Source organism: Chelonoidis abingdonii, chromosome 3, assembly GCF_003597395.2.
Source record: "Chelonoidis abingdonii isolate Lonesome George chromosome 3, CheloAbing_2.0, whole genome shotgun sequence".
Classification (NCBI taxonomy): Eukaryota; Metazoa; Chordata; order Testudines; family Testudinidae; genus Chelonoidis; species Chelonoidis abingdonii.
This window is the reverse complement of record NC_133771.1, coordinates 106,060-125,177: the sequence shown is the minus strand read 5'-3', so window position 1 is coordinate 125,177 and position 19,118 is coordinate 106,060. Positions and strand designations below refer to the sequence as shown.

The 19,118-nt window shown below is 47.0% G+C and overlaps 1 protein-coding gene across 4 annotated transcripts in view; it reads left to right on the top strand.

Annotated features, from left to right (window-relative positions):
* GPN1 (GPN-loop GTPase 1) overlaps window positions 1–19,118 on the top strand; it is a 67,875-nt gene that overhangs the window by 30,452 nt on the left and 18,305 nt on the right. For all 4 annotated transcript variants that reach the window (XM_075063519.1, XM_075063517.1, XM_075063518.1 and 1 more), the window contains exons 10-13: window positions 1,499–1,581; window positions 5,665–5,704; window positions 8,218–8,308; window positions 9,537–9,647. In XM_075063519.1, the coding sequence (XP_074919620.1) occupies window positions 1,499–1,581; window positions 5,665–5,704; window positions 8,218–8,308; window positions 9,537–9,647 (325 nt within the window). The remainder of the gene's footprint in view (window positions 1–1,498; window positions 1,582–5,664; window positions 5,705–8,217; window positions 8,309–9,536; window positions 9,648–19,118) is intronic.

Here is a 19,118-nt window from a genome sequence, read left to right as displayed (position 1 = left end):
CTATTGATAGTACAGGAAGCAATGGGCTTAAACTGCAGCAAGGGAGATTTAGGTTGGACATTAGGAAAAAGTTCCTAACTGTCAGGGTAGTTAAACACTGGAATAAATTGCCTCGGGAGGTTGTGGAATCTCCATCTCTGGAGATATTTAAGAGTAGATTAGATAAATGTCTATTAGAGATGGTCTAGACAGTATTTGGTCCTGCCATGAAGGCAGGGGACTGGACTCAGTGACCTCTTGAGGTCCCTTCCAATCCTAGAGTCTATGAATCTATGAACCACAGGCAAGGCTGTTGAGTGCAGGAGAAGTCTGGTGCAGCGGAAGTGTAGTGTTTTGTAGTGCAACTTAAGGGACAGCTACACAAACCATGGTAAAATCGGCTCTTCTGTACAGATCAGAGACGTGGGTGACCAAACAGAGGCACTTGAGAAGACTTGAAGCTATTGAAGTGACATGTTTGAAGGCATTGAAGGAATGACATTGCTGGACCTCATGTGGAATGATGTTCTCAGGAGTGAGACCAAGATCTGTGTTGTTTGAGCTGAGATGTTTGGGCATGTACAAAGGATGAATGAAGAGAATCCTGTTAGGGAGATGTTTGAAACTAGAGTTCATAGGCAGAGAATAAGAGGACCCCCGAGAAAATTGTGGATAGATTGTGTACAGGCTCACAAAATGGGTATGGATTGAGCATTAGACTGGCAATCCTGTCACAGACTGATCCAATGACTCAACCCCAGCTAGCTGGGAAAACAGAAAGAAGCAGGAGAGACACCAATGGTTCTAGTCTTACCTGTATAAATACAAGGTTCCTTTCTGGTCTTAGGAATGTATGCATTTGTCTCAGTATCACTCTAGGAGCCCATAACATATATGTTTAAAAGATGAGTTTTTAGTTTCTGTACCAGAATGAGAGAGTTGCTCTATGCCCCACGATAAGCCATCTTTTCTTTAATTAGAAAACAGTCTTGATTTTTTTCCCTCTGCACTTGCCCATCTTCTCTACTATATACACGGAATTCATTATTTTCATGCATTGGGTTGTGTTGCCCATGTGTTTTTACTAGGATTCAACTGAACATTATGAATGTAAAGAAACTATATTCTCAGTGTCACATTGTCTTTATTTATGCTGTGGCAGTGCTTAAAAGCCCCAACGAGGACTGGAGCCCTGTTGTGCCAGGCATTACACACATGTATAGGAAGGAGCCAGTCTTTGCCCCCAAAGAACTTAGTCTAAAGACAAGACAAAATAAGGGGGTGTAACAAACTCAGTCAGTGAGGAAGAGAAGTTGAATGTAGCAATGACAGGAACGTAGGCTGTATACACAGCTTGATGGTTCTGGATCATTTAAATAGATAGCAGTCCCAATGGGTCATTTCCCTAGTCATTGTCTTTGATTGGTAACTCTAGAATTCATCTCCCATAAAGGTTATTTCTAGTTCTTTGTATGAATTGTGTCTCATTTAGTTTCTGGAACATACATTTCTTTTGCAGGTGGTTGGTGTTTCTGCCGTGCTGGGTACCGGGCTGGATGAATTTTTTGTGAAAGTCTCTGAAGCTGTAGATGAATATGAGAGGTGAGATGGTTATTTTCAGTGTGAGGGAAAGTGTCCTTAATCTAAAGAATACTGCTCAGCTTCCAGTTCATGGGCTTGTTCCTTTGCTTGAATGTGTGCTGGTCTTTTGCAGCTCAGTTGGCCTAGAGCAGTGGTCCCCTAACTTTGGGGTGTGCCCCCTAGAGGGATATGGAGGACTGTTTAGAAGGGTGCGGTGGGGCTCAGACCAGCCCCCACAGGGGATGGTGAGGGAGTGCTGTTCAGCCCAACCACTGCTCTGCTCCTGGCTATGACTCTGGCCCCATTTCTGCTCCCAAGCATGGCTCTAGGGTGTGTGGGGGGGAGGAGGAGCGACAACCAAAAACGTTTAGGGACCACTGACCTAGAGTATTTGTTATAAAACACCTGTCCTGTGTATGCTAGAGTACACAAATAAGACATTCAGACACACAAACTGTCCAGACATAAATTTCAAAATTGGTAACTGCTCAATAGAAAATCCAGAAAACACCAGTACAGATAACCCCTTCAACCCACCTCCTCCTTAGATGCCTCAGGATAGACTAGGTTTGCATTGTGCCCAGAAAGCAAACACAACAGGGCTCTGGCAGACTCAGTGGTGAGCAAATTCAAAGAACTTTCACAGAAAACATCCTGCCAGCAAGTCCTCTCCTGTTTAAACTGGTGAAGCTCCAGGTTAGGCATATCTGCAGATTGCAGTTATGCTTCTGCCCTCATGGAATACTGCCAGATTGTTTGGTTGCCTTATACCAGTGGTCCCCAACCTTTTCATCTGGCAGGCCCCAGACGAAGGACCACAGTGGTGGTGGAGCATCCGCCGAATTTCTGCTGCATTTCGGCGGCGACACCTCTTGATGATGTCACTTGTCGGCGGCAAGCGGCGTCATCGAGAGTTATCACCGCTGAAATGCTGCAGAAATTCGGCGGCATTTCGGTGGATGCTTCACCACTGTCCAAGACATGAGCTCATTTAGTTGCCCCTGCGGGGACCACGTTGGGGACCCCTGCCTTATACAATCAAGCTCAACACTTGGAACTCCAACTTGACTCCTGTGAGTAGACTGTAGGTCATGGATCGCTGGTGAGAGGTGCTGCCTATGTGAAACCCTAATTAATAAGTAGCACTCTGGACTAGTTTTAGCTTCCACGTAATCCCATGATGTAGCACCATGAAAAGTGTGCCAGAGTAGTTTAATCGTGAGGTGACAGAGTCTTGGAAAACTGTAACAAATCCTGCGTCTGTGAGAGGTAAATCTCTCTCTTTCTTTTTGCATCTATACCCAGTAAAAAAAAAAAAAAGTACTCTAGGCTAGTGAGTGCTGCCAGGAATTAGCCCTTCTAATCAGGCCCCCAAATTGCAAACATGTGAGATTCTTGTCCCTACTCCTAACCCTAGTTGTCACCTACCACCCCACACTGGAACCCCTATGGAGTATTATGAAACAGCTGCAACCCATACTCAATAGGACACCCCACCCCCCAATACACTTTTCAAAATCAAGGGTCCTACACATCTCTATCACAACATGTGGTATATCTCATCCAGTACATTTTAAATTTCCCAATAACAGCTATGTGGGTGAAACCAGACAATCATTATGCTCTTAAATCAGGAGTTCTCAAACTGGGGGTTGGGACCCCTCAGGGGTTTGTGAGGTTATTACATGGGGGGTCATGAGCTGTCAGCCTCGACCCCAAACCCTGCTTTGTCTCCAGCATTTATAATGGTGTTATAAATTAAACACTTTTTTGGTATATTTAAGGGGGGTTGCACTCAAAGGCTTGCTGTGTGAAAGGGGTCATCAGTGCAAAAGTTTGAGAACCACTGTCTTAAATGAACTCTGACAAGAAAATCATAAGACAAAAACACCCTATCACCTGTGGGTGAACACTTTTCACAAAGCAATCATTCCATGTCTGACCTATCAGTTTCAAAAGATGATATGGGAGCTTAAATTCATGAGTTTGCTAGACACTAAAAATCATGGTCTTAATAAAGACATTGGATTTATGGCTTATTACAACAATCTGTAACCCACGGATCCCCTTTTTGTCCTATGACCATAGCAGTGTTAATGGGCCACTTCACCTTGAATGGTAGGGCTAGTCTACACTAGAAGCACTTTAGAGAATCATAGACTATCAGGGTTGGAAGGGACCCCAGGAAGTCATCTAGTCCAACCCCTTGCTCAAAGCAGGACCAACCTCAACTAAATCCCCAAAATCTTAAATGGCCCCCTCAGGGTTTGAGCTCACAACCCTGGGTTTAGCAGGCTAATGCTCAAATCACTGGGCTATACCCCCCCATCAGTGCAGCTGCACTGCTTTAGCATGGCTGGTGAAGATGTTCTATGCCAGTGGTCTCCAGCCCTTTTATGCCCAAAATTACTTCTTGAATTTAAAGGCAACCCAGGATCTACCCTGCCCCTTCCCCGAGGCTCTGCCCCACTCACTCTATCCACCCCTTTCTTAGTCGCTCATTCTCACTCACCCTCACTCACTTTTACGGGCTGAGATAGGGAGCTTGGGCTTAGGAGCGGGTGCGGGCTCTGGGCTGGGGCCAAGGTTTCACAGTGTGAGAGGGGACTCTGGGTTGAGCCTGAGGAAGGAGGTTGGGGTGCTGGAGGGGGTGCGGGGTGTGGGCTCTGGGAGGGAGTTTGGGTGCAGAAGGGAGCTCCAGGCTGGGGCAGTGTGTTGGGGTGCTGGCTCGGAGGGAGGGGTGCAGGAGGAGGTGCAGTGCTGGCTCTAAAAGGGGGTCAGGACAGGGGGTTGAGGTGCAGGAGGGAGTTCAGGAGGGGGTATGGGGTGCTGACTGAGAGGGGGCTCAGGGCTGAGGGTTGGGGTGTGGCATCCCGCAGGGTGGCACTTACCTAAGGCAACTCCTGGTGGCAGTCCAGCGACACTAAGGCAGGCTCCCTGCCTACCCTGGCCCCACGCTGCTCCCGGAAGGGGCCAACACGCCTCTGTGGTCCCTGGTAGGGCACAAGGGGCACGTGGCTCTGCATGCTGCCCCTCTCTGCAAGCACCACCCCTGCAGCTTCCATTGGCCACAGCTCCCTGTTCCCGGCCAATGAGAGCTTCAGGGGTGGTGCTTCCAGGTGGGAGCTGTGTGTGGAGGGAGACCTCCACCTGCAGGGCTGCACTGGCCGCTTCTGGGAGCAGCGCGGGGCCAAGGCAGGCAGGGAACCTGACTTAGCAGCAGCTCCGCTACACCGCCAAAGATCGCGATCAACTGGGAGATTCTCTAGGATTGACCCGTTGATCACTACTGCTCTATGCCGAAGGGAGAGCACTCTCCCTCCAGCATAATTACTCCACTTCCATGAGAGGCGGAAGCTATGTCAGCAGGAGAGTATCTCCTGATAACATAGTGCCGTTGTGGACCTCACTTAGGTCACTATAACTTGGCGTTGTTCAGAGGGCTGGCGGCTTTTTCAAAATCTTGAGCGACGTAAGTTATATCAACTTAAGCAGTAGTGTAGACCTGCCTTAGAATATGTACTATCTCTTTGACCTTGTATTTAGCTGCGACACTCTGAGTACCTTTCCTTGACTTGAGGAAGAGCTCTGTTTAGCTCAAAAGCTTGTCTATCTCACCAATGGAAGTTGGTCCAATAAAAGATATTACCTCACTCATCTTGTCTGTCTACTATCCCGGGACTGACATGGCTACACCAACACTGTGTACAATATCATCCTCACCAATTCTGGCAGTTTTCCTTGTCATAGCCACCTTACCTCAGTCATCTTTGGGTTGAGTCTCTACCAGCTTGCTTGTGTGAGCGACAGCTGCAGTTTTTGTATTTGTCCTTAGCTTTTCATCCTCTGCCTTTAGAGGGACAGCCCAGATATTGGTCAACATTCCTATATGCTTTTTGAAAAAAAATCTCTCTTGAATAAGGCACCATTTGTTCACTCAGTGTCTGGTTTATTATGGGTAATTGAAAATTCAGGGTCTGTTCTAGTTGCAGCTGTAATGTTAAATGTTGTCTTAATTGTTGGATTAATGGAAATATGCTCAGAGGCTTAGGTAATGGACAGATGTTGTTTATAAGTAAATGTTCAAAATGTTTCTCTTTTCAGGGAGTATCGTCCAGAATATGAGCGTCTGAGAAAATCATTGGTAAAGATTTACAAGTATTTCACACACAGGCAGTGTATTCTGGGGTCAGAGTGCCAGCTAGTCTGCTCCAGCCTTCCTTCAGGACCCCAGCTTTTCAGAGTATAGTCTGGTTATTTTCCTTAAAAGACTTATCCAATCTGGATTTAAATTTCCACTGCACTGCAAAGGCCCATTATTTAATTTACTAATCACACTTACGGTGAAAAGCCCTTTCCCAAGACCCATCCTCAGTCTCTCTTTTGCTAGATTTGGTATGATGCGGTTTTATTTTGTACAGCAGTCTTGTCTTCAAACCATGCATTCTCCAAATGCTTTAGTGCTAGTAATTGAATGTGGTATGACTTGGACAGAGTGTCTGTCTGAGAGCCATCAGGAAGGGAAATAAGGTGTAGGGTGTGTACGGTGGGGAATAGATTCTAAAGCAAGGAGCGAATAATTCTACTACACAAGCTGTAGAGAAATTACTCTCGGAATCCTGGGCATGGTTATAGTCACTTAGCTTCAAGGGGAATCTAATCTAGAAGGATTCATGTACCTTGAGGGGTGGAGGACACCATTTGTTATGACCTTCCAAAGGGACCTTTTAGGTCTTTGTATATACCACCGCAAATTCCCACTTTGGCTTACATGAAGCTATCAAGTGTGTTAATAAAGTAGAAGACAGAGATGTAACTTTCATGTTAGAGATGAAAAATGTCTTCTGGCTACCCTGTTTTATGCAAAGTTTGGATTCTAGCTCCAGTCTGGTAGGTTACTGTACCCTTTTATCTCTTTCTCTGGACTGTCCTTTGCCATCCTGAACTTTTCTGTTACCATAGAATAGAATCATAGGACTGGAAGGGACCTCGAGAGGTCATCTAGTCCAGTCCCCTGCACTCAAGGCAGAACTAAGTATTATCTAGACGAGGGGTTGGCAACCTATGTCACGTGTGCCAAAGGCGGTGCATGAGCTGATTTTCAGTGGCACTCACACTGCCTGGGTCCTGGCCACCAGTCCGAGGGGCTCTGCATTTTAATTTAATTTTAAATGAAGCTTCTTAAACATTTATAAAAACTTATTTTTACGTTTACATACAACAATAGTTTAGTTATATATTATAGACTTATAGAAAGAGACCTTCTAAAAATGTTAAAATGTATTACTGGCATGCAAAACCTTAAATTAGAGTGAATAAATGAAGACTTAGCACACCACTTCTGAAAGGTTCTAGACATCCTTGATCTAGACATCTCTGATAGGTGTTTGTCTAACCTGCTTTTAAAAATTTCCATGGATAGAGATTCCACAACCTCCCTATGCAATTTATTCCAGTGCTTAACCACCCTGACAATTAGGACGTTTTTCTTAGTGTCCAACTTAAATGTCCCTGGCTGCAATTTAAGCCCATTGCTTCTTGTCCTATCCTCAGAGATTAAGAAGAACAATTTTTCTCCCTCTTCCTTGTAACAATCTTTTATGCACTTGAAAACTGTTATGTCCACTCTCAGTTCTCTCTTGTCCAGATTAAACAAACACAATTTTTTTCCCTCATAAGTCATGTTTTCCTGACCTTTAATCATTTTTGTTGCTCTTCTCTGGACTGTCTCCAGTTTGTCCACATCTTTCCTGAAATGTGGCGCCCAGAACTGGACACAATACTCCAGTTGAAGCCTAATCTATGCAGAGTAGAGCGGAAGAATTATTTTTCATGTATTGCTTACAACACTCCTGCTAATATGTCTCAGAATGATGTTCGCTCTTTTTTTTTTTTGGCAACAGCGTTACACTGTTGACTCATATTTAGCTTGTGGTCCACTATGACCTCCAGATCCCTTTCCAGAGTACTCCTTCCTAGGCAGTCATTTCCCATTTTGTATCTGTACAACTGATTGTTCTTTCCTAAGTGGAGTTCTTTCAATTTGTCCGTATTGAATTTCATCCTATTTCCTTCAGACCACTTCTCCAGTTTGTCCAGATCATTTTGAATTATAATCCTATCCTCCAAAGCACTTGCAACCCCTCCCAGTTTGGTATCATATACAGACTTAATAAGTGTAATCTCTATGCCATTATCTAAATCATTGATGAAGATATTGAACGGAACTGGACCCAGAACTAACATAGAATGTTGATCAGTTGAGCATTTTTGACTCTGGAACTTACTGTGCCAGTTCTCCAAAGACTCTGCTGGCTTTCTGTTCAGTGTATTCCACTGAAACAAAACAGATTGTACCTCTACATGCTTTGAGTCCTGGCTATCCAAGAGACACTTCTCAATGCTCTAGTATGACAGTTAAGACTGAATAGCTTAAAGTGCTTCTGGTGGAGATCTCTCAGCTCTGGAATTCATTTTCCTCCTCTGGTCCAACAAATTCTGCTGTAAAGTCCATTTATTGACTCATACCTTTACCCAACATTTGAGTAGTGCTCTCTTCTAGAGCAGAAATATTATTTTGCTTGTATTACTTGAACTGTGTCCAGAGACCCTTTGGTGGGTGTTATATTAATCACACTAAAATGTTCCCTTGTGTAGGCGAAAGCCCAGAGCAAGCAGCAGAAAGAGCAGCTGGAACGTTTGCGGAAAGACATGGGCTCTGTGGCTATGGAGAGCAATCCACTTGCAGGTAATGAAAGGGTTTTGTGTGGTAGAGTAATTCAACTGCAGAAGAGTCTCTGTAGAGTTTGCCTTGAAAATTCTCTGTCATTTTTCTCTCTGCCACAAAAGTATAAAAGCAACTTAGTCCCAGTGAAGGGCACAGACCATTTCCCTATGGGGATGGTCTCATCTTCCATGCCAGTGGTTCTCAAACTTTATTTTCCATAGACCACTTGAAAATTGTTGAGGGTTTCACTCACTTAGTGATCTTTCCAAATGCTGTTTGTACTGTTAGCTAACTATTGTAAATTGCTTTGGGTAAAAGTCCTATATTAAAAAAAACCTTAATAATAATAACATTTTTTGTTCTACAAATAAAAGCACACAACTCATATTTTAATATCAATAGTCTTACCTTTCCAATGCGATGGATGTGCCCTCTCCCCCTCCCTTCATCCCCCCAGCAGCCACAGAGCTGAGAAGGGAAGGAGGGCTGTCTTTCCCTGGCAGCCACAGCCCTAGAGCTGGGGAAAGTCACCTCTTTCTCTGGCCGCTGTGGCCCTGCACATCCCAAATTCCTGCACATCCCAAATTCCCCCACCCCCCTGTTCTCACCCCACTGTCCCTCCCACCTACACCCATTCCCCCAAGGCCACCACCTCACCTTACATGTGCGTCTTCTCCAGGGTCCAGGCACCTAATTAGTGGAGCCACACTTGCGTGGCTCCACTAAGTAGGTGGGTGGGCCTTCATTCTGTCACATGCAGCTGCCCAGGCGCACACTTTAGAGGGAACTGTCCATGCACCACCTGAATGGAGCTCAGACCACTGGTGGTCGACGGACCACAGTTTGAGAACCTCTGTTCTATGTGTTAGCCCCAGCAGAAGATCAGGGAAAGAAGAAACCCTGGTGCCTAGCCGATAGGGGAGTGGGCATACTAGAAATAAATAGATTGCATTGATAAAACATTCCAGGCAGGGTGACATAGCAATTAAATTGACATCGAACAAGAATTCAACAATATGGGGGGGGCTGTAATCTGTGGGATTCTACAGGGAACGTGCTACTGTGTAGCATCTCACGTTTCTAGCACATGTATTTGTGCCTATGGGGGCCATGGGGTGTTGTCCATACTTTTAGGGTAGGTACCAGTAGCTCTGATTGCTGTGTGCAGATGCTTACGTTATGAAATACTAGGGAATTAGGTTGTTGTCAGTATGAGACTTTGTCTTTAGAAGCTTTTATTTCTCACTAGATTCTTCTGACACTTCTGCATTGGGCCCCTCTGACTTGATCATGACACGAGGAACTTTGGATGAAGAAGATGAAGAGAGAGAGAGTGATACTGATGATATTGACCATCAAGGTAAGGGAAAGTGAGGCTGTCTGAGGTTTAGAATTACACAATATGCCCCTTGAGAGGGGAGATCAGAGATCAAGTGCATGGCTGTTATGGTGAGTGAGAGAGCTGATTCAGTGTTGAAGGTCAAATGAGGTGGGAGGCCAGGGATCAGACAGGTCATCAGTGTAGCCATTGGAGACACTAAGGGTGGGAAATTGTGAAGAGAGCAAGAACGAGAGCTATGAATCCAAAATTGGAGAGGAAGGTGAATGGGTCAGAGTCAGGGAGAGGTAGGTAACTGTGATGTGGAAGGCGGGAGTCAGATGGAGTCATTCTTCAAAAGAATGGGGTGAAGGAGGAGAGGTTGGAAATGATGAGAGTGGAAGAGAAACCTGTGCCCACTGTGTGGGACAGTTCAGAGCAACTGCATGTCTGTTTCCCCTCAGTGGTCCATCAAGAACACGTAACTCTCATGCTTCCAGCTCTTCAGCAATTGCATTTCTTGAGCACTCCCTTCCGACTCAGATATTCCCATGCTGCACAGTTCCCTGCCTTCACTGTATTATTCCCAGCAGAGGCAGGCAGCCCTAGCACAGCTGCATGCTTTCTCTTCAGACAAGGAAAACAGTGTGACTGTCCACAGTTATGGTTAGTTACAGCACAGCTCTTTTTATGCAAGCCCATTTTATTCTTAAGGTAAAAACACTACAAAGGAAAACGTTAAAAACAACAAAGAACCTACACAGTTGCTAATAAGCTTACCAGAGATCGCCCCAACCAGGGCCGGCTTTAGGCCGATTCCACCGATTCCGGGGAATCGGGCCCCGCGCCTAAGAGGGCCCCGTGCCTTAGGCACCTTTTTAATTTTTTTTTTTTTTTACACTTACCTGGTCCCCGCGTTGCGGTGTGCTCCGGTCTTCCTTTGAGCGAAGCGCCGAGGGAGAGCGAAGCAGCTCGCTCTCCAGCTAGAGCTTCGCCTGGGTGAGGGGCTTGCCGCGCTCCAGCGGGCCGCCAGCGGGCTCCACCAGAGAGTGGGGCAGCAGGGCGCGCTCGCCGGCTCCACGGAGAGCGGGGCGGCGCTTGCGCCTCCGGCCCGGGCTCCAGCCGGCGAGACGGGGCGGGGGATTTCCGCTTCTCCGGCCAGGCCCAGCTGGAACGCGAAGGTCACGGGCTTGCCGCTCTTCGGCCGGGAGAGCGGGGCTTGCGCTCTTTGGGCCGGGCAGAGCGGGCTTTTGCCGCTCTTCTGGCCGGGATGCGGGCTTGCGCTCTTCTGGCCGGGGAGAGCGGGGCGGCGGGGCTTTGCCGCTCTCCGGCCGGGGCTCCACGGAAGAGCGGGCGGCGGGGCTTTGCCGCACTCCGGCCGGGGCTCAGCCGGAAGAGGCGGGCGGCGGGGCTTTGCCGCTCTTCTGGCCAGGAGAGCAAGGGTCGCGGGCTCTCCCGCTAGCGCTCTGGTCAGAGCACGGCAAGCCCGCGACCCCGGCGGCTGTGGGCCCTTTAAATAGCCCCCCAGAGCCCTGGCAAGTGAGGGCTCCGGGCCTATTAAAGGCCTGGGGCTCCAGCTGCCTGCCACCCGTCCGTTAAATATCCCCAGGCCCCGCCTCCCTAAGCATTCCCCCACGCCCTGCAGCTATTTAAAGGTCCGGGGCGGGTAAGAAGGGGGTTTGGGCTACTAAAGACTAGGGTTCCAGCTGCCTCGCTGCACCCCTGCCTGCCTCACATGTCGCCCCTGCCTGCAGCCAGCTCGGCACCGTCGCCCAGCCAGCCCCTGCCAAACCCCTTTCCTGCTCTAGCCACTCCTGCCACACACGCCCAAGCCAGCCAGCCCCACACACGCGCTCGCACCAACCCTGCACCCCTGCCTGTCTCCCAGTCAACCCTACCAGCACCCCACGCTGAAGCCAACCAGTCCCACCTCTGTCCTCAGCCTACAACCCCTGCTGCACCCCCTGTGGCCTCTGCAGAACCAGCCCACCCATGCCCCATCTCCAACAGCCCACACCTTGCTCTGCTGCAGCCAAACCCTACTCCAGTCAGCCCGCCCTGCCTCCAGCCAGCCCCATGCACTGCTGCTGCAGTTCCAGGCCAGTACCTTGCACACCTGCTTCAATGAGGGGGGCAGGGAGCAGCTGGACCAACACATGTGCACACCCCCAGAGAGGGCGGGGACCCACACTTGTGAAACGGCGTCATTAACCATCAACAGCATATATGATGCAATGTACAATAATATAATTTTATTATCATATAGTTATGCAAAGTAATAAAATGAAAGAAATAAAGGCTTTTTTCCACTTTTTTTTAAGTCATCGCTGCCAGGCCCGCCGAAAATGTACGAATTGGGCCCCCCTTCCTAAAGCCAGCCCGGCCCCAACCCTAACATGGGGTTCTGGCAGGATCAGTCCTTCAACATCCCATCTAAGAGATTTCCTGTGGATTCATCTGCATCACAAGCTCCAACGTAGCCCAAGCACATAGTCTATAGGTATTAGAGAGGTGGCTGATCTGTAAAGCAGCAAGGAGTATAGCACAACAGATATGATTCGAGCAAGATACCACGTCAGATGCATGTAGTGGAAATTTCCAGAAGGCAAAATATTCCTACTACAAGCATCCAGTGAAAGTGGTATTCACCCATGAAAGCTCATGCAACCAATAGCTGTTTAGTCATATAAGGTGCCACAGGACTCTTTGATGGGTTATGGGTACTCAGTAGGCCTAGTCCTTCCAATCTTCCCTAAGGATTAGGCGGTTGTGGACTTGGGTGTCCTGTCGTGCTGCGATCAGGAAGAAGGCCCAGAGATTATTAAAACCAGGGTATATTCAAAAAACCTTTTGTCTTTGGTCCAAGGAGAATCCTTGACGTAGCAAAGCTTTGATATCTCCTCGCCGCAGTATTCCTTGCGACAAAGTTAAAGTAGTATGGGCTGGATGAATGAACTATAAGGATAGAAAACCTGGCTAGATATCGGTCAACCTGGGTAGTGATCAATGGCCTCCATGTCTAGTTGGCAGCCAGTACAAGTAGCAGTGCCCCAAGGGTCGTCCTGGGCCGGTTGTTTGATATCTTCATTAATGATCGGGAAGATGGCGTGGATTACACCCTCGGCAAGTTTGCAGATGACACTAACCTGGGAGGAGTGGTAGATACGCTGGAGGGTAGTGACAGGATGCAGAGGGACATAGACAAAATAGAGGATTGGGCCAAAAGAAATCTGATGAGGTTCAAATGCAGAGTCCTGCACTTAGGAAGGAAGAATCCCATGCACTGCTACAGACTAGGGACTGAGTGGCTAGGCAGCAGTTCTGCAGAAAAGGACCTAGGGGTTACAGTGGATGAGAAGTTGGATATGAGTCAACAGTATGCCCTTGTTGCTAAGAAGGCTAACAGCATTTTGGGTTGTATAAGTAGGAGCATTGCCAGCAGATCGAGGGATGTGATCATTCCCCTCTATTCAACATTGATGAAGCCTCATCTGCAGTACTGTGTCCAGTTTTGAGCCCCACACTACAAGAAGGATGTGGAAAAATTGGAAAGAGTCCAGCAGAGAGCAACAAAAATGATTAGGAACTGGAGCACATGATTTATGAGGAGAGGCTGAGGGAACTGGGATTGTTTAGTCTGTGGAAGAGAAGAATCATAGAATCAAAAGGTTGGAAGGGACCTCATGAGGTCATCTAGTCCAACCCCCTGCTAAAGGCAGGACCATTTTCCCTAAATAATCCCAGCCAGGGTGCGGTCTGGCCGGACTTTAAATAGCTCTAAAGATGGAGATTCTTCCACCTCCCTAGGAAAAGGAAAAACTTTTTCACTAGGAGGGTGGTGAAGCACTGGAATGGGTTCTCTAGGGAGGTGGTGGAATCTCCTTCCTTAGAGGTTTTTAAGGTCAGACTTGATGAAGCCCTGGCTGGGATGATTTAGCTGGGGATTAGGTCCTGCTTTGAGCAGGGGATTAGACTAGATACCTCTTGAGGTCCCTTCCAACCCTGATATTCTATGATTCTATGAACTAATATATGTGAACCTTTCCAGGGGATGGCGTCAAAGGTGCTGGTAACTGGAGGAATTACATTAAATTAGCATCCCCTTCCTTTGACAGGAGTTACATAGAAGCTTGAGGGTAGAGGATGAGAGAAGAAGGCAGCAGAAGCTGTATCTGAAGGAAATCTGAGTTTCTGAGAGCACCATGGGTTGGAGGGAGAAGGACATGAAAAGACGGCAGACTCTTATTGGAGATGGAATGGGCATTTCTTAGGAAGCAAGGAAACAGGGAGGCAGGGACGGGTTTGAGGATAGAGGTGAGTCTAGTGAGGTGGTATCATCAGATCAAGACTGGAGGCCTTTCTGGAAGAAATCCATTAGGCAAACACAATTTGTGTGGCTGCATACATAGGAACTAGGTAAAATTCCGTGGCCTGTGTTTATATAGAAGGTTAGTCTAGATGATCTTGTAAAGTCCCTTCTGGCCAGTGAATTAAAAGGTAAGCAGAGAATCATGGGTGGTAGAGGGATGCCACTTTTAAAATATTTATATAGCTAAATGAAGATAGTTATATTAAAGCCTATATCATCCATGAATTACAATTAAATAGAGCTGGGCAAATAGTGGATTTTCTCTTTTTTAAATTGGTGAATGAAAAAGTCTAAAAAATTTCATTTCCAGTCAAATTAAATGTTTTGTTTTGATTTCAGCCATTTTAAAATGCGTGTTTTGAATAAAATTAAAGGAAATTTTGAAATGAAAAGTCATTTCAAACCAAAATATCAAAACATTTATTTTTGAAAATGTTGAAATGAAAAATTGAGGGGGATTATTTTATTTATTTATTTATTTTTCATTTTAAAGTTTTTTTTTTCCCCCTTTTAATTTGGTGACATTTACAGAAATTTGCAAAACATTTTGATGGCATTTTTTGTCAGTTTCATGTGAAAAATTTTGCCGGGCTGTAGAATTTAAGGCTATTTTGTTGTGAAGAAATACATGTTTGTACTAGATATGAATGTGTTTATTAGAATGTAAGAGAGTTACTTACTCATTTCCTTGCTATTCCTGTTTGAATTTTGAAAGTTGCCTGATAAGTAAATGAATTTCATAGAATCATAGAATATCAGGGTTGGAAGAAACCTCAGAAGGTATCTAGTCCAACCTCCTGCTCAAAGCAGGACCCACCCCAACTATTGTCAATTAACAATCTTAACTGACTTCTGAAATTGTTTTTTCTTATTGTTTTGAACTGTACCCAAAGATGTGACTTATAATGAAGGTAGCTACAAGCATAATGGGTGAAAGGGTGGGAGTAGGAGAGGATGACAACAAATAAGGTTGTTTGGCAATTCCAAATTGTCACTTTTTGGTACAATTTAAAAAATATATTTTATGTCCCTATTGTGGATTCTTGCCTGACTGGTTCACGTGGGCAGTGCTGCAAAAATGGTTTTTACAACATTACAATTCATAGTCCTTTCTGGCCTTGAAGTAAAATCTGTTATGATAATCTGATCTGAAGTCAGCGTAACACAGGCTAGAGAACCTCACCCAGTAAGTCCGGCGTTCAGCCCTTAACTTCTGTTTGAGCGATAATGTATCTATTAGAAAGCTATCAAGTCTTGATTTAAACAATTCAGATGATGGAAAATTCACCACTTCCCTAGGTAAATTGTTCAAAGATTAATTAAACTCTATTTCTTGTTTTAAATGTTTCTAGTTTCAGGTTTCATAGATTTTAAGACCACAAGGCATCATCAGATCTAGTCTGACCTCCTGTATAACACAGGCCATAAAATTTCATCCAGTTACTCCTGTATCTAGCTCAATAACTTGTATGTGACCAAATCATATCTTCCAAATGCTTCTGAGCCTAAGCTTCAGTCCAAGCCACACTTTCTAAGCACTATCTATGTAGCTATTTCTATTTCTGTCAACCAGAGCTGAGAGACACCAAAATGTGTGTAATCGACATACCCATAATATCTCATTCTAAGGCGTTTTTTCCCAAGCTTCCAATAAGTTTTCTGTTCTGCACCCTCTCCAGTTTTTCAGCAGCCTTCCTAAAATGTGGATACCAGAATTGGATTCATTAGTCGGTATTGTTCTCACTAAAGCTGTATACAAAAGTAAAATAATCTCTCTACTCTTACTGCTTCCCTGTTTATACTTTTTGGCACAGCATTGCATGGGGAGCTCATGTTCAATTATTTGTGTACTATGATTCCTAAGTCCTTTTCAGACAAAGCCACTGCTTTCCAGGATACAATCTCCCCTTCTGGAGGTATAGCCTGCACTTAGACCAACTTCAGAGATGTGCCACTCCGATTCAGTGCTGAGCATATTAGCCTCAGTACAGAGTGCTCCACCAGCACTGGGCCCTTCCCAGCACCATTTGCCATCCCCAGTGCTGAGGGGAAGGCACAAGAAACAGCGCACTGAAAGAAGGCACTCCCCAGTGCCAAAGAAGAATAGGCAGGGAATGGTTGACAAGGTGTTGGGCCACTTGTCCTCTGCAGAGTGTCGATCAGTGGTGGCAACTCCACCTAGGGCACCGAGCCTGGTCCAGGATCCACCACTGACTCCTGGAAGCACTTGGGGTACCCTACACTTGTGAGCCCATTGACGCTGGAGGCATTCCAGGTGTCAGGAGACCTAATGTCACTCCTAATGCCACCCAAGAACCTCAACCGGTGGAATTGTCGATGGCAGCCCCCACCAGAGAGAAACCCTCTATGGGTCCACTTCAGTGGTCTCTGGCTTTGGCACACCGGTTGCTGGATTCTGAGTCGCCAGCTTCACGGCACCAATCCCCAGCTTTGTGACACCTATCTCCGGTCTCATGACAACCATCGCCTACTCCATTGCTCTGATCTCCAGCTTCCTGGCACCACTCCCTTGTTCCCCATCACAGCCGATAGGCGGAAATGGCAACGGCTCCACCATTGTCTCTGAGGGAAGAGTCCTTGTCAGAGTACAGCTGTGAATCCATCCCTCCGCCAAGGAGATACTGGTATCAGTTTGTACACACTGGACTTTGATGCCGGGCCTTCTGCAGGCACTTGGCCACCAGGGCAGTCGCCAGTGCACTGGCAATATTGGAACCCGGAGGTGGTGAGGGTTGTTTCCTGTCAATGCTGGGACCTTAGTCCCAGATGTTGTCCTTGGTGGTATCTGAGAGGCGAACCACAGCACCTCCCCAGCCAGTGCCGAACCTTGACTCAGACCCCAATACTGAGACCCAAGCAGTGGTCCAAGTGGAGACAGCACCGCTGGTGGAGGAGGAGCCAGCTTCTCCTATGGTGGTGGCCTCTTCCTCCTCATCCCCAGGCCAGATGGTTGTGAGTCCGGCTAATTCCCCTCCATCGGATGACTTCAGGGCTCACCAAGAGCTACTCAAGCGGGTTGCCACAAACTTGGGGCTGGAGGAGGAGGCGCTCGAGCCCATGGACAGCCTGTTTGACATTTTAGCTTCAGTGGCCCCCTCCAGAGTGGCCCTACCAGTTCACAAAAGGGTGTTGAAGCTGATTAGGGTGCTGTGATAGACCCCATCTTTCCTACTCCGACCTCAAAAAGGGCAGGGAAGAAATATTATGTCCCAGCCAAGGGGTGTGAATATATGTATGAACAAATGAGCAGGACTGACAGGGGCAGGCAAGTGCCTCCCTTAAAAATAAGGGTGCAAAGAGACTCCGTTTGTTTGGTTGGAAGGTATATTGAACAGTCAGCCTACAGCTTCGTATCTCCAAACAGTAGGCACTGCTGGGAGGTACGATTTTAATATCTAGAACTTGATGGCCAGGGTCAAAGACTCCCTGCCACAGGGGTCAAGGCAGGAATTCTTGGCCATCCTGAAGGAAGGCAAGTTGGTGGCTAGGGCCTCGCTTCAGGCTACCTTGGATGCGACCAACTCAACAGCCAGATCAATGGTGTCAGCAGTGTCCAGGCAACACAGTTCATGGCTGCAATTATCGGGTCTTTCTCACGAGGTGCAGCAATCAGTCCAAGACCTCCCAGGTTGCGTTCTTCTTGGAACAGATGGACACAAAGGAGTGAAGGACTCTAGGGCTACGCTGTGCTCCTTGGGTCTGTACACATACCCTGGTCTCCAGGAGACATTTCCAGCTGCAGCTGCCTCTCAGGTTCTCAGGACTCCCAGGGATGATCCCTATAAGAAAAAAAAGGGAAAGGTTATAAGTGCCAACTCCTGCACTGTCCAACTCTGCCTCTGTCAAACTCAGGAAGGTACCTCATCGCTTAAGGCAGACCTTCTGAGGGTGCACCCAAAGACAGTTCTGGACTTGACCTAGGATCCATCCCCTCTTCTGTTTTTGGACCATTTGTTTCCTTTTGATACTGCATGGTCCCTAATAACTTTGAACCGTTGGGTACTCAACACCGTGGCAGTTGGGTGTACCCTGCAGTTTTTGTCCGTCTCCCCCTGCTACTCCTCAACCCTGTTCCTCTTCAGGGACCCTTCTCACAAGCAACTCCTTATCCAGGAGGTGGAAGCTCTCCTACACGTGAGGGCCATAGAGGAAGTTCCTCAAGATTTGATGGGCAAAGGGTTTTATTCACGATATTTCCTAATCCTGAAGGCCAAAGGGGACCTCAGGCCCATCCTGGACCTGCATTACTTCAACGAACATCTCAGGAAGTTGAAGTTCCACATGCTCTCTCTGGCCTCCAGCATCCTCTCCCTGGATCCGGGAGGCTGGTACGCTGCCCTAGATTTAAAGGATCCATATTTCAATATCTCCATCTTCTATGGACACAGGAGATTCCTCTAGCTTGTGGTGGGGCAGCACCTTATCAACTAACTGTACTCCCCTTTGATCTTTCATCAGTCCCAAGGGTTTTCACAAAGTGCATGGTGGTGGTTGCAGCTTACCTGAGACATCCAGGTGTGCAGATTTACCCATACCTCAATGACTGGTTAATCAAGGGCCGCTCACAAGCTCAGGTCCAACACAGCATCAACGTTATATGGGCCATGTGTTGGGAGCTGGGTCTGGTTATAAATGAGCAGAAATCAACTTTGATTCTGGTTCAAAGAATGGAGTTTATAGGAGCAGTGCTTGACTCCACTCAGGCCAGGGCATACCTGCTGGAGGCCCAGTTCCAGATGACGTCAGACCTAATTTCCAATGTCAGGGCCCACCAACTCATGACCACTCAGATACGCCTCAAGCTTCTGGAATACATGGCAGTGTGTACTTACCTGGTGCAGTATGTGCAGATGCGTCTGACCTCTGCAGATGTGGCTAGTGTCAGTCTACTTTCCCGGCAGGCACCACTTGAGCCTAATTCTCACAATCCTGCTGACTGTTTTAGCATCACTGACTTGGTGGATGGAACAGTGCATGATGAACAGAGTCCCCTTTGCTGCCCTGTACCCGTCAATGGCATTGGTCTCAGATGCTTCGGACCTGGGGTGGGGGGCTCATGCTCTCCCTGCACATAAATGTCAGGGAACTCAAGGTGATATGCTTGGCCTGCCAGATGTTCTGTC